Source organism: Patella vulgata, chromosome 6 (assembly GCF_932274485.2).
Source record: "Patella vulgata chromosome 6, xgPatVulg1.2, whole genome shotgun sequence".
Classification (NCBI taxonomy): Eukaryota; Metazoa; Mollusca; class Gastropoda; family Patellidae; genus Patella; species Patella vulgata.
The window spans coordinates 64,953,393-64,970,509 of NC_065884.2; the positions used below are offsets into that span (position 1 = coordinate 64,953,393).

The 17,117-nt window shown below is 37.6% G+C and overlaps 1 protein-coding gene across 1 annotated transcript; it reads right to left on the reverse strand.

The window, feature by feature from the left end:
• Positions 1-5,404: 5,404 nt before the first annotated feature.
• Positions 5,405-7,113, reverse strand: LOC126824480 (beta-1,3-galactosyltransferase 2-like). The gene has a single exon (XM_050553713.2). It carries the CDS (start codon positions 7,111-7,113, stop codon positions 6,127-6,129), a length of 987 nt encoding a protein of 328 aa, XP_050409670.1. The 3' UTR covers positions 5,405-6,126.
• Between the last annotated feature and the right edge of the window lie 10,004 nt (positions 7,114-17,117).

Consider the following 17,117-nt stretch of genomic DNA (forward strand, 5'->3'; position numbering starts at 1 on the left):
TTTGATGATATTGAGTTAGAGATTTAGCTAATTTAAATAAAGATAATCAAGACTTTGTATACCAACGTAACGGTAGCAGTAAAAATCGAGACTCTGCTATTCTCCTATTAACACTAACGTCGTTCAGAAAGAAGTAAATTGACTAAAATTTTCAAGATATTCCCTTTTTATTATCTAGATTTTAACTATTATAGCAAGAACTATCAGCTCCTTGTCTAATCTTACATAATCCATCTTTAAAAACTACGATGGCTCAGTTCTTTTCAGTATTTACAGAGATATGGCGCATTAAAAATTCGGCATCATCTGCAGACGACATAAACGCGATATTGCCAAAACACGCCAGCGCCACCTGTAATATTTACTGAAAACATTTGATGGGCCTCTTTTTAATTCCATCCTGGGGATCATCTAGTGTTGATATTTCGTTTTCTTCTCTCGACTAAACGTTAATCAATTTTAGTATAGATTGATTGATCCGTAAAATATTAGATATTTTCCGAATGCAAATGACACACATGGTTGTGATGCACATGATCCAATGAATCGCCATTACTATCTACCTAAAAGATCATGCAACTTATAAAACACTTTTAATGGCCAAGCGCAGAGTTTGTTTTTAACCTTTTCTGACCATATTTCTATCATTTGTTCTTTTCTATAGGGATGTCCAGAAATTTGATTTTCAAACCAACAAATATCAACTAATGGTTTTCTAGAAGTGAATCCTCGGTGATGAACCAATTTAACTGCAGCACGCTCCCTTACTATACCATTAATAAAAACATCTTCTAGATAATTGTATTTTGTCTTTAAAGCGACACTGAGTAATTTCCTTGTTGTATTTCCGGATAAAACGTAGGCCGGCCCAGATACATAATCCGGATAATGCGCTAATGGATAAGTAATCTCGTCCACGTACCACTTTGATTTTGGGTTTCGATAAGGCGTCCCGGACTTTACAGCATGCCCCATAACCATATTTCTCCCACCGTTGTTTCGTAAATCTTCGATCAAGGCCGGTAGGTTTATAAAGACATCCACATCAACCTTTAGTATATATTTTACACCCTGACAAAATGTGCTGGCGAAACGAAGAATGGCTTCCGATTTAATACTGAGATTACGGTAACTATCGTAAAAATCCTCTTGAATAATATCGTGGTAGTTTTCACTTTCAGTCTTTAAATCATGATGGTTTATCACCGGAAGATATCCGAGCATAAAAACCAAACGTATTTCTGTATTATTAACAGCTAACGACCCCCAGGTCTTTCTTATAACCTCTCTTTCTTCAAACTCAGACGTTCTTGAAGGAACTGCTATTAATAGAAATATTTTGTCTGGAAAAGGTTTACAAATCTCCGATTCACTGATGAGGTATTTATAGCTGTGGGTTCGAGTGTCATCAAAAAAGTGTTTGAACATGTCGGGACCGGAGATGACATAATATTGTCTCCAAATCAAAATCAAAATAAACACAAAGATTGACGCTATTATCGTCTGTTTTTTTGTAGGCTTCAGCTTAAACATATCACACTATTGACCTGTAAAAAACCCCGATGAATTAAGATTAGATATTGGCTGGGATGTGAAAGCATCACTGATTAGATCACCGATTAGATATTGGTTGGGAGATGAAAGCATCGCTGATTAGATATTGGTTGGGATGTGAAAGCATCACTGATTAGATATTGGTTGAGATGTGAAAGCATCACTGATAAGATATTGTTATCCATCTCATTAACCGCTTCATCCCTGCAACGCCAGCAACAGCTCTCGGACATCGTATCAGTCGACAGACAGTATCACGACGACTGTGAGAGCAGGGGATTACCTTACCGCGGGGTATTACTGACTCAACAACACCAGCGTAACAGGCTCCAGTGGGCCAAAGTTGACTAGTCCGAGACTGACCACCTCTCCTCTTTTCAGATGAGAGTAGATTCTGCTTGTACAGAGCTGAAGGCTGTCAACGAGTATACAGACGTGCTGGGGAACGTTTATCTCCTAGCTGTGTACAGGAAGTTTCGGCGTATTGCGGAGGCAGTGTTATGTTGTTATGTGGCGAACTGAAAACAAGGCTAATCATCATTCATGGCAACCTCAATGCGCAGAGGTATATTGTTTTATTACATCAATACCTTTTTAAGTTCGATAATGAGCCTTTTCTGATCAGGGTAAGCAGAGCAATTTGACTGGCCAAGACTTTAGAACGAAACAACCCTGCTTTCAATTGAGGTAGAATATTTAAACTTGATGTTCATTAGGTGAATGTCTTGAATTTCCCGCTAAAGTTAAGCAGAGCTAATCAATTTGTTTGACTATCAGCCCCACTGTTGGCTTGTTTATTACGTATCTCGTTGCCGATTTTCCAATATTTTGTACACGACAAGATAAGCCCAATGGTGTATACACCGGCAACGATCGAGATACTTAAAAAAGAAGTCGGAAAAAAAAATAGCGCGATTTATGTATTTGGTATACATGTATTTATCTTGTTGATAATCTGCATTCTGCACACATGAAGCTATCTACTCTAGAGCTAAATCTATTTGTTAAGGCCAGCTCAATTTTTTGTCAAGATCGCGGAGATGTAAATAAGGTTAGGGCACGTGATTATTAGCTTCATTGTAGGTTAAGGTTAGGATAAGCATTGGGGCTCGGTCCAAGGTTAGGGTTAGGGTTGGGATTAGCGCTAGCCCTGTTTACATCTCGTGACCTATAATGAAAAATTGAGCTGGCCTTATCATTTAGCACTAACCATGTCCGCCATTTACATTCACACAAATGGTCAATAGATCATAGAATTATTTGGCACAAATCTACACAACAAAACCCGTGAATTTTGGGGCCATTGACTGCAGCCCATGCAGTCAGTCCCCCTTAGTCTAGGAGATATACTATAAACAAAGCCAGAATCTCAAATTGCAAAAGAAATGTTTTTACCGTTAATGTATTGTTTGGACTTTGGTATTTCGCCAGCGATCTTTTGACCTATAATGCAATTTATCACCTGTCTCGAACAGTCTGACGTTATATATAAACCCCATTTCACTTCATATCTGTCTAAAATTTGAAGATACGATATTAATCAACTACGGAAGCCCGTCGAGGCCTTAGTTTAATGACATATTTGTTTTACCTATATATCATAAACGGCATGTTCTAACGACGGCGATTTGTTATATATTTTAGCTACATCCGTACAGAGTTGAACACATACTGGTCAGCAGTGAATATTCGCTAGGCCGCGGCAATCACTGATAAGGATGACATCGATGCGACTTAATGAGCCACAAATATTAACTTTTTTTCTCCGACAAATAGAAAAATAGATAAAGACGTTTGACGTATTTGTAGGTAAAAATTATTTCCTATTTAGTGTAAATGGTACTTTTCAAGAGATCTGGAAATGTACATTAAAACACAGTAAATCAGAGACATGTTTAGATATTAGTTTATTCTTAATCTTCATCAGAAGATTCAAAATCAAAGTTCATAATATGAGCGGGATAGATATCTTCTGGATGGCTAATCAACAGCCTTGTATCGCAGGATCATCTTGTTGAATCATTGGTTTTGCAGTCTGTCTCCATATTGTTGCAACATAATTGTTGCGTTTAATGTGCAGCAAAAGACTACTTGATATTTTTCATCACAATTAAAATTCCTCCAGAAAATCTTTCTTCTAGTGTCATCTGCTCACGTAAGTCGCCTTTCGCCGTACATGGTACAAACATTTGTTTCTAAACCAGCAATTACGTCACCAGAAACATCATTTGTCTGTCCCAGCTCTTTAAAATTGTTAGAAAGTTGGAAAAAGAAAGACAGATAGTCATTACCACAGAAAGCACGTAGGCCGAGATATTCTTGACACTTCAATACTAATCTTGATTGGATAAAAATAAATATATCAAGATTAGTATTGAAAGTGTCGAGAATATCCTAGAACTGACAACAAACCACGAGGACACCAAAACAGCTTATCTACTTCTCTTCGCATTGCAAATTAATGGAGACGCTGAAAAAAAAATGTATTTTGCGTTCTTTCTTGGACGAAATAGACATCCCAATCATTCTCCTCGCAAACAATGATAAAAATATACACATTCTGGTCGATAATGAAACGGGCAAAGGTAGAAAATATCGCGGAAGGCGACATACATCAGTAGATGACGCTAGAAGAAAGATTTTCTGGGTGAAAAAAATAACAGGCCTTTCTTTATTACCACCTTGCCGTAGTGGTCTTTTGCTGGAATGAAGATTTATAGAATGTGAATTGGTATCTAAAGCATATGCAAAGGATTATGCGAGCTGTTGGTCAGCAACCAAAAAGATATTTATCCCACTCATATTATGACCCCTGATTTTGAATCTTCTGATGAAGACTAAGAATAAACTAATATCTAAACATGTCTCTGATTTACTGTGTTTTTGATTTACATTTACAGATCTCTTGAGAAGTACCTTTATAATTTAATATATTGAATGACAAAATAGGTACTGAACGAAAAGGTTAACGAGAAACCACTTTTAAACTTGTAAGGTCAATTTTGAACCAAACGATTTCTGTCCACAAAAACACACGTTGCCCCCTCCCCCTTCGGGCACCCACCCCCACACAATGGGAATCTTATAAACATATTTACAGATGTTTCATTTGCAAGCTCTAAGAAAATCATCATTTAAATCGACGTGAGCTCATTTCCTGCCAATTTTACCCCCCGCCCCCACTCCTCACACGCAAACCTGCAACCATCCCACCCCACTTCGCCACAAATCAACAAAACGGTTGTCCAGGGGCATCATACACACTCCTTTACAGATGGACAGTCCTAGAAATTTATGTTTTATTAATATATAACATGATAATCATTTATGTCAACATAATGACATTGCCCCCGCCCCCATTGTAGACATTGGACCCCCATATATCTTGAAAACGCCCCCTCAAACGCCTGATCACCACCCAGATTCGGAATCTACGCAAAAAACTAGTCTAGAAAAACTTGATCTCATAAATTCACAGCTCGGGTGGCGATTCCCCCCCCCCCCCCTTCAGCCACCGGACTATAGAATTTATATAAAGATCCAATACTGTAAACGATGGTTGCCCTAAAGGAACATAAAATCCGAAAATGGCTCAGCTCTTTTCAGTATTTACAAAGATATCATGCAATATGTTAGAGCTAAATTTGCCTATTGCAAGTCTTGCTTTAGGCCTTAAATGGTATATAAACTATTAAATCGACATTTATTAACTTGCCAAAGCTACAATCAACTCTCGATGCCATCGGATACTCGAGATTTTCAACGGATTTAAACACAATTGGCGCTTAATAATTTTTTTTTTTTTTTAAAAAGGATAATAAAACTTTGTTTACTATGGTAACAACTCCGCTGTTCTGCAAACAGTCCTAACGTCGCCCAGAAAGAGAGAGGGGGAAAAATGGGGTTTAACGACACAAACTAGGTCATTTCGGGACTAACATATGGTTCAATTTTATTTCCATAATTCGCTTGCGCGTAAGGGTCTTTAGCAGTGGGAGGAAACCGGAGGACCCGAAGAAAACCCACGAGGTTGGACAGGCGACCCTACTCCTTGTCATGTACAACCGGGGATTCGAAACCACGCCAGTTGACTCAATGGCAGACTTTATGATACAGCACGCGCGTGCTAACCATTCAGCCACCCAACCCCAAAGAAAGAAGCAATATGATTGCAGTTTTCATTATCTCGTTTTTAACTATTTTAACAAGAACTGCCAGTTCTTTATCTTAATCTTATAAAACACATCTTTAAAAACCACAATACTGTGAAAGTTGGTTGTCCTAAAGGAACATAAGAGTCCGAAAATGGCTCAGTTTTTTATCAGTATTCGGTATCTCATGTAGACGATATATCGCGATATAGTCAAAACAAACCAGCGCCACCTGTAATCTTTACTTTTTAATCCTTGAATTCCAGCCTGGGGATCATCTAGTGTTTTCTTATCTCGACTAAACGTTAATTAATTTCAGTATTGATCGATTGATCTGTAAAATATTAGATATTTTCCGAATGCAAATGACGACAAAATGGGGGTTATGCAAAGCACATGATCCAATGAATCGCCATCACCATCACCTTAAAAGATCATGCAACTTATAAAACACTTTTATTAACCATGTGCAGATTTTGTTTTGAATTTTTTCTGACCACATGTGTATTATTTGTTCTTTTGTATAGGGATGTCCAGAAATGTGATTTTCAAACCAACAAATATCAACAAATGGATCCCAGGCAGCGACCCCTGAATGGAATCCTCGATGGTGAACAAATTTAACTGCAGCACGTTCCCTTACTATACCATTAATAAAAACATCTTCTAGATAATTGTATTTTGTCTTTAGAGCGACACTGAGTAATTTGCTTGTTATATCTCCGGATAAAACATAGGCCGGTCCAGATACATAATTTGGATAACGCTCTAATGGATAAGTAATATCGTCCACGTACCACTTTGACTTTGGGTTTCGATTGGGCTTCGTGAACAGAAGGTCGTGTCCCATAATCATATTTCTCCCGTCATGTTTACGTAAATCCTCGATCAAGGCGGGTAGGTTTATAAAGACATCCACATCAACTTTTAGTATATATTTTACACCTGGACAAAATGTGCTGGCGAAACGAAGAATGGCTTCAGATTTAATACTGAGATTATGGTAACTATCGTAAAAATCCTCTTGAATAATATCGTGGTAGTTTTCACTTTCAGTCTTTAAATCATGATGGTTGATCTCTGCACGATATCCAAGCATAAAAACCAAACGTATTTCTGTATTATTCACAGCTAACGACCCCCATGTCTGTCTTATAGCCTTTCTTTCTTCAAACTCAGACGTTCTTGAAGGAACTGCTATTAATAGAAATATTTTTTCTGGAAAAGGTTTACAAATCTCCGATTCACTGATGAGGTATTTATAGCTGTGGGTTCGAGTGTCATCAAAAAAGTGTTTGAACAAGTCGAGACCGGGGATGACATAATACTGTCTCCAAATCAAAATCAAAATAAAAACAAAGATTGACGCTATTATCGTCTGTTTTTTTGTATGCTTCAGCTTAAACATATCACACTATTGACCTGTAAATAAAACGATGAATTAAGATTAGATATTGGCTGGGATGTGAAAGCATCACTGATTAGATATTGGCTGGGATGCGAAAGCATCACTGATTAGATATTGGCTGGGATGTGAAAGCATCACTGATTAGATATTGGTTGGGGTGTGAAAGCATCACTGATTAGATATTGGTTGGGATGCGAAAGCATCAGCATCACTGATTAGATATTGGTTGGTATGTCACAGTATCACTGAATAGACCATAGACCGAATTTTCAGAATCAGAATGAATCAATCATTAACTAAAACGAGTTTTCCACAAAGCTCCACTTAACCATTATAGTATTCAAAATGTAAACCGCGAGCGATTTCATTTACAATTATACTTCTATAAAATATGGTCTCCTTCTGAGATATTTGTGTCCGAAAAACGCAATTTCATCGCCCGAAAAATGACACACCCCAGCTCCTACGCCTATGGATTAAACATTGGTTGGAATTTCACAACCCCACTGATCAGATATTGTGATGTTCAACATTAAAAAGTCTCGCCCCGACTTTGATAATCTATATTATAGATCACACTTATTATATATAAATAAGGTAAGCTTGTCAAACCTCGCGTGTTTTCTCCGGATCCTCCCACTGCTAAAGACCCCTACGCGCAGGCGAATTATTGAAATAAAATTAAACCATGTGTTAGTCCCGAAACGCCTATGTATACACCGGGCCTCGATTATCACTAGACAGGTGTCCGTGTCAGACCCTTATAGGGCGTATACGATGGACCTATAATGAAAATTGTTATACATGTACTTTTTTTTTCATCAATGGCCTTGCTCCACCGTTTCGTCGGCATATATAACTCATCAATAAACAACTTTTTGTTACATGACAATAAAAAATTCTCCCTCAATAAAAAATTACCTCATCGTCTGTCCTAAATCTGCTGCCTCTGAGGACAGGTTTGAGTTGTGGGGAGAGGGGGGGGGGCTAGATCTGGAGAAAAGGCCGGCTGAGGGAGAGTCTTAAAGCCAGAGCCTTGTGCAGTGCTCACTGCTATTTGGGCGGTATGAACTGGGGCATTGTCCTGGAGCAGCAAAACACCTCGGCGAAGGTTACCTAGGTGCTTTTCTTTGATTTGATAACGAAACATGTGCATTTCATATGCGTAATATGCACCATTTATGGTGGACCCCTTCTTTAAATAAGATTATCATAGCATATTTATAGAGCACTCTTTCACATCACGTGTTCCGGGGTACTTTACAAAGTAAAAATACAATCATAAAACCAAAATTATGGACTTGTTGAAGATTGTATACAGAGTCGGTTAAAAGTTTGTTTAAAGATACATTCCCGTGTACAAACTGGGTGATTTGATGATATATTTGGACTAAAAACATATTCAAACTAATTAATTTATCATAAATTTGCTTCAAATCCTTCTCAAAACATTGTAATTGTCAAGGAATACCCTTCCTATAAAAAAATCAATCAAAAGAGGTCATGTTTGTGTCACATCAATTACGGGTGCGAAGTCGGAGGAGAATTCATTGCATACACAAGACGATGTTGTCTTTAATCGCTGACTATTTATTACAAATAACAAATACAAATTAAATTCTCGGATTATCCACTGCTCGCGTCTTTTTCCGTGATTTTTATCTCAGAAAGTGCTGACGTCTAACTCTTCGTTAAGTTTATCAACATGTACAGCAAGCGCTCAATCTCCGCGTGCAACCTTTGACGTCACGCGTGCAGATATTCCTAATCGTCGGGCTGTCGATTAGGGGAACCCTGACATTTTTGTCCTGTATACGCTCCCTGGGTGTTTTTCAGGGAATCCAGTATTGTTCTAGTAAGATTGGATATCTCTACTTTCCATATACAGTATACCAAAATTGCCATAATTTTATTGGAAATAACCACCCGATAAATACTTTTCTGGGAACCTATCTTTAAGTAAATGTGTTTTAAATTGCTCGTAAAAGAATATACAGATGTACATTATCTTAAACTAAGAGGTATATTATTCCATAAAACTAAAAGAGCGCTGACCGTATGAGACTAGTTGAATAGATTTGGGCTTTAAGAGTAGGTTTTTTCTGATGTAGGTAATGTTTGACCAGGAATGTAAAGTTCTAAAAGATCTGAGAGGAAATGAAATGAAATGAAATGGGGTTTAACGTCCTACTGTTCTGCTCCTATACTGGGCTAATGAAGACGGGCATACGCCATACAGTGTGCTATGAGGGAAATTTTGCCCGGGCAGCGGCACCATCGCTTACTCTTATATCGAATTCCAACTGCCAGGGGATCTTTTACGTGCATTCCAATATATACACGGGACCTCGGTTTTTCGTCTCATCCGAAGGACTAGACAGCTGTCCTTGTCAGGCCCTCCGTCCTGCATCACTGACAAGGGGGAACCACGCCGGAAAATCTGGATGAACTTTCTCGGCCAATGCAGGGATCGAACACCCGACCTCCAGGCTAGCGAGCAAGCGTCTTACCCACTTAGCCACGTGATCCCCAGATCTGAGAGGTAAACATGGGTTAAATTATTTAAACACGTAAAAGTACGTAATAAAATTATAAAATCAATTCCATATTTAACAGGTAACCAGTGTAAATTATATAAAACAGGAGTTATGTTGTCACATTCTTAATTCGTCTATAAGGTTTAAAGGTAAACCAACTAAAAGTGAATTAAAATGATCTAAAAGTGATGTGACCAGAAAATTAACGAGTGACTTAGTGGCCTCTACAGTTAAAAATTGACATATTTTTTACCAATATTTCTGATATTAAAATAGCACATTTTACAAATATTATTTACCTGAGCTCCCATAAGCATGAAACTGTCGAAAATTGCGCCAACATTACTAGCAGAATAAGCCGAAAAACTATTACATTTACAAATTACCACACGGTTATCAAATAGAAAATTACTAATTGTTGCCTTGAGTCTAATAACAAATATTCGGTTTATGATCATCAATCAATTTTAGAAAGTTCTTTGACACCCACTTTCTAATTTCACTAATACTGTTCTCAAGTTACAGTTTTGATACATATAAAGAGCGAGAGAGAGAGAGAGAGAGAGAGAGAGAGAGAGAGAGTGGGGGAATAACGTCCACTCCGACACGAACTAGGTCATTTCGGGACTAACACATGGTTCAATTTTATTTCAATAATTGGCTTGCGCGTGGGGGGGCTTTAGCAGTAGGAGGAAACCGGAGGACCTGGAGAAAACCCAAGAAGTTGGACAGGCGACCCTACTCCTTGTCACGTACAACCGGGGAATCGGAACCACGCCAGCTGACTCAATGACTGACCTTATGATACACCGAGCACGTACTAATCATTCGGCCATCCAACCCCTCTAAATTTAAAGAAGATGGACTATTAAATATATAATTGAGTATCATTTGCATACAGATTTAAGCTTAGACCGTATTTTCTAATATCACCTAATGGTGACGTATAGAGGTGTAAATACAATCTTACCTAGAACAGAACCTCGAGGAACCCCAGATGATAAAACAGATTCAGGCGACGATTAACAATTAATTTAATTACACTGTTTTTCACCAACAAGATAGCTTTCTAAAATAATAAATGCAAAGCCACAAATATCGAATCTAAAATATAACCGTAATAGGGTAGAGGGATCCACCTAGTCGAAAGCGACAGGTAAAAATGTAATAAAATTAAAATAAATGTGCCGAAAGCGACAGGTAAATGTAATAAAGTTAAAATAGATTGCGGTCACACACACATACATATATATATACAATATATATATATATATTATCGTTCGGTGTTATTTTTATATTTTATACATGACGTGACTTTTAAATTTTTTAATAACCATAAGCCTTTTATAAAGAGTGTTTCACGTTTCACTGAGTGTCCTTTTCTCAAGATAAATCTAGAAATATCAGATAAATCTATACATAGAATGACCCCGTGCTGCACAGGCATACGAGCTTGATGAATTTTCGGCAGCAAACAAGGTTTCTTGCTAGACCAGCCCATGAATACAGATACTTCAATGTGGTCCAGTATAGCCTACCTTAGGTGACTTACCTTATTCCCAATTCCCAAACAACCAATCAATCGTCGCGGGGTATGGGGGCCTCGCGCTCCCCGCGACAAAGTTCAAAATTGAAAGGCACGAAATGCGTTTTTCTGCTATTCTAGCCCGTGATTTAAGCAACTTCAATCTGTTTTCAACCGAAATCCCACTCTATGCCGACCTGAATTCCAACCATCCTATCAGACTGTTGCAGCTGCATTCATAAATAATAATCGATGCTCGAAAAATGTTGCACAAAGTAGAGTGATTCCAGATAAAATGCTTTAAAATACAGATGTGACGTCACCCTTTGATGTTGGCGTACCATTATTTCAAATAATCGTACGGGCAACTTGCCAATAGTACTTTATTCATACCAGTGAGATATTGGACTAGTGTGACGTAAAAGCTCGTGCGGAGTGTCAGTATTTTAAGATGTTTAATGGTCTCGAGCTTACGACATTGCGTAATATATTGTAAAAACATTCGGGCCTACGGCCCTCATGTTGTTACAATATATTACTTAATGTCTCGCTCTCGACCATTAAACAATACTTAATCCATAGTAAATTCAGTACAAATTCGTGGTATTCAATTAAAAGAAAAATAAAATTAGTGTATTATTAGATTTCGGGCAATTTATTTTGCCAACTAGATGAAATGTTAATTTTTGTTTTCACTTTACCCGTCTGCCCAAAAAATAAGATTACCCGAAAGTTATGGGGCACCCGCACCCGCCTCGTCCCCCTGGCTCGTACGTCTATCGTTGCGAGGGGTCACGATTAGTTGGTTAACTGATCGATGAACAGTCGTTCCTTTTTCAACCCCATCTCACTTCCGTTGTATCTATGACAGATTAGGCAATTACAAAATAAACAAACAAACAAACCCCGACGAGATAGAGTTTTTCTCACACTCTTTCCTTGTGTCCCTTATCTATCAAATAATTCACTGTAGGCTGGTCAAACGTTAGTTTGACGTAGAACAAATTGCAACAAAAGGTTTTTTGATTTCTATTAACTTATTAGGATGTCCTAAGTAAGGACCCTCAACGGAAACCGATTCAAACCATGTTGGAATTCGATATAAGAGTAGGCGATAGTGCCGCTGCCCGGGCAAAATTTCCCTCATAGAATACTGTATGGCGTATGCCAATCTTCATTGGCCCAGTTCGGAGTTGAACAGTAGGACATTGAACCCCATTTCATGTCAATGAGAGAGACAGAGATGGGGGTCACATCCACTTGTCACAAACTTGGTCATTTCGGGTCTAACATATGGTTCAATTTTATTTCAATAATTAGCTTGCGTAAAGGGGTCTTTAGCAGTGGGAGGAATACGGAGGACCCGGAGAAAACCCACCAGGTTATACAAGCGATCCTACTCCTTGTCACACACAAGCGGTGAATCGAAACCACGCCACTTGACTCAATACAGACCTTATGATACATAATATGATAACTTTCATTTCAATAATTAGCTTTAGCAGTAGGAGAAATCGCTTTAGGCCATTCGGTTACCCAAACCACCCAGATAAGGATTCAGTGATTCACACGATTTGTTCAGGCCCCTTTTGGGACCATATTTGCCTTATTTCTTCCATTGAAAAACCATGGGCTGAAATATTATCTTTAAAAGAACAAATATCCACGGGAAGATTTGTAGAATGAAAGGCCCTATGATGAATTAAATTGGCCTTAATACGTTTCCTTAAAATACCGGTAATGAAGACATCCTCTAACCTAAACCATTAGGTACACGTAATTAAGTTAGATCCCTGGTTTGTCAGCATTAACTAAGCATTGTTGTGTACATGTATATATTGTCCTGTCATATTTTCATTTTTTATCATAGCTTGATAATGACGAGAGAAGCCTAGTTGAAACGTCGCTCAGTAAAAAGCAGTAGGCCTAATTGTATTCCATAGAATTGTGACCTGTATACTATAGTTCAATTACTAAATGCCATTGAAACAGTTTAACCTAAAATACTTGGTATGTAAGGCCGCATTAAATAAATTCTGTGTTATATCGTTTGTTAAAACATACGCTGTGCCAATAGCATTGTCCTGGTAGTATGTTAAAGGGAAGTAACCCTTTTCAATAAACCACTTTGACCGCCTGTTACGATATGGAGTGGTACCACTGTGGACCAAACCCATTATCATATTAGTTTGTGTATTTTTTCGTAAAGTTTCCATCACAACTGGTACATTTATAAACATGTCAGTGTCCGTTTTCAAAATGTACTGTGCCTCCGGACAAGAACTGAGCGCAAAACGAAGGATTGCTTCGGATTTGATACTCAGATTTTGATAACTGTCACGAAAATCCTCTTGAACAATGTCACCATATCTGTCACTTTCTTCTTGAGTTTTGTTCTGACTAACATTTGACCTATAACCCAAAATAAAAAACAGCCGCACTTCTGAATCACTGATAACAATGGATCCCCAGGTCTCCCGTATTAACCTTCTCTTATCGAATTCTGATGGCACCGACGTAACCGCAATCAACAGAATGACATTCCCCTGGGAATTATGACATAAGTTCGGTTTGTTAATCAGATACTTGAAGTTGTGGGTTCTGGACTCCGAAAAACACCTTTCAGATAATTAAGGGTTGAAGCCACATTCAAAGTAATCCCAAACTAAATAGCGCAAATTTATTGTAATCCAAATTCCAATACAAAGTGAAAGACATGGAATTATCCTTTTTCTCCATCTTAAATTAGTCATGGATATCAGCATCACGGGACAAGTTTAAAGGCTGGATGAGGCATCTGTAAACAAAAATAATTTTTATCAAATGTACACAATGATGAGAGAGAGAGAGAGAGGGGGGGAGTGGGAGAGAGAGAGAGAGGGGGAAGAGGGAGAGAGAAAGAGAGAGAGAGAGAGAAAGGGAGAGAGAGAGAGAGAGATGTTTAAAGACAATGAAACACTTGTCGAAATGTACCGGACATGTAATACCCATATACAAACATGCTTGCTCTTCCTAAAACAAAACTAAAACAATTTGGTGATGTTTTTGTGCTACTGTATCTTGCCTACCAAAATTCTCAGATTAATGTTTCATCGTTGGCTGTATAAGCTTACATGCATGTCTCAACAAAACATCGTTTTTCAATACAATCACAAACAAATACCAAGATACGAAAAAAAACTCAACCACACGAAGCACTCGAGACCTTCTAGTAAGCGAGCAAGCGTCTTACTCACTGAACCACCACGGCTCTCTAACCGAAGGGAAAACCGAGTCCTAATGTTCTATGTTCATGAACATAATACATATCGTGAGCACAATCTTACAGCATGTGTAAATAGGTCAGATTCTACACTTTAGTTGGTAATAATTTTAGTAGATTTAAATACATGTTCCGTGTCCATGGTCCGATGAGTTTGAACATTACGACTATGTAAAATCTCATAATATAGGATGGGTTGTAGCAAAGCTGTATAGAGCATTGAGTTGTACATTTTATGATATACATGAATAGCTTCATTGATCGAGAATACAACTTAAAATTGATATCTGGGCCCTTATTCACGAAAACTTAAACTAAGATACAATCGAAATTTTAAGAAATACTGCAATTCGATTGGCTGACCAGTAAAATCAATTTGCATATATCCAATGAAGTTGCAGTATTTCTTAAAATTTCGGTTGTATGCAAGAGCTAAATCTGATTATTGCAAGTCTTAATTTAGGCTTCAGATGTTATAGAAATTAGATCTTTATTTAAACAACAAGACCAAAATCAACTCTGTAGACCCACGGATGGCTCGGCTACAGCTCGGATTTAAATAGGAATTCACTAATTGATTAAATCAAATAAGGGGTTACCTGATGAAAATACGTCAGTTAGATCGAGGCTAAATGATAGAGTGTACTTAGCGAGGCCGCTGTAAAGCGTTTCGGTATGCCATTGAAAACTTTACTTGATAATCGAGATATGTAGGTGGAGTTAACGCCTGTCAATCAAACGATCAGCGAAGGTGAAGACACAATTCGCTACCATTTCTAGGCAAATATTACAACGATCATAACTATGTTCAGAATAAAGTAATTTGACTGAATTTTTCAATATATTCTTCTTTCATCATCTACTTTTGAACTGTTATAGCAAGAATGGCCAACTCTCTATAAAAAATCTCCCATAATGTATCAATAAGGGCCCAGTGTTAAGAAATATGTACACAAGTGCAGTGACGTCAAATGAAATGAAATGGGCGTTATTAACGTACTACTGTTCTGCTCTGACTGGGCCATACAGTGTCATTGGTACCAAACAGCAACAAAAAAAAATTCGATCTGAAAACTTTACCCATAACTTTGACAATAAGGAGATCATTCAGTCAGCAAATTAAGGCCAAAAATATTGGAGCGGTTATTGATACCAATCTTAGTTTTAAAGGGACAATAACACTCTTGCTGGCTTGAAAGCTCCAGAAAATAAATGATATCTCTATCTAAGTACTAGATGTTTAAGTGTCCTACCTGTTGTGTAGATTATCCATTACATCCTATTTTACTTGTCCAGAGGGTTCGAAAATATTTTTAAATCGAAGTTTCATTTGAAAAAGTTTACGTTAGACCGTTTCAAACCATTATGTTGAATTTTTCAAAATTTTTAAATAAGGTGTGTTAAGATAAAATTTGTATCATCAATTAATTGAAATATTCTAAAATAGTACAATTTGTTGACCAGAATAAAGATTGGGACATATTATTCAGTTACAACAAGAGTGGTATTGAGCCTTTAAAGAACATGTTCAGGCAGTCTGCTCCTCATCCTTCTTCCATCTCCATAACATCAGCAAGATCAACAAGTATTAAACAGAGATAATCTAGAAAGACTCGTACATGTTTTCATAACATCTAAGCTCGACTACCACATGCTCTCCTCTACCAACTTCCAGAAAACCTCATAAAGAAGCTACAATTATGTTCAGAACTGGGAAAGGACGATTTGACAGCATCAATGCCACATTATCATCACTATGTATACATTGGCTACCCGTTAAACAGCGAATTCATTTCAAGATTTTATTAACCTTTAAAGCTCTAAATTCACAATCACCTACCTACATCCAAGATATGATAGTACCCTATACTACAAGCCGAAATTTACGTTCATCTGATAAACACTTATTAAAGATCCCTTGTGTAACACTATTGGGACTGGAAAACGTGCATTTTCATACTCAGCGCCATTTCTTTGGAATCAGCTCCCATTACACATACGTCTAGAGTCATCTTTCTGTTTTTAAGAACAAACTGAAAACTTTCCTTTTTGAAAGTCCTTTGTGATATTGACATCGAGAACAAATCTAGTGAACTCGAAGCGCATTAGAAACTGTGGAAGCAGTGTTTATGCGCTATAATATACTGATATTATTATTATTATGTAGGAATTAAAATGTCGGTTAATTAGTAGGGTCTGTCCTCAGGCGGAGCTAGCTGTAGACAGGCAGCGAAAGTTTGGGATGACTGTTGGTAAGATAAGATTAAGATTTCAGTGTTCCACTCTTTTGTAACATATTACATATTTCCATGCAAACTGTGGTGATATGTGTTGAAAATTTGCAACTGAACTTATAATTTTACTTGCGCAAAGCCTCGAATAGTGTATCAATTGTAGCTTCGAATAAGACAGGACGCGGGTACAATATTGTAGCTAATCTTCCGTACTTAATTATTTCATTCCTTTATAGTAACTTCAAAAATATTTTGAGGAATTATCATTTAAAAAGTTTCCACCGCGGAAAAAAATAGCTCTCATCTGAGGTAAATTACTTGGAAAATTAATGAATTAACGAGTGGCACCAATAGGCCACCGTAGATAAGTAAAATCGGAAAAAAAGCAAACTGCACACCTGGCGAAATTTGCTATCGGGGACGAGGGCAAGGTCTTCATAGCTGAT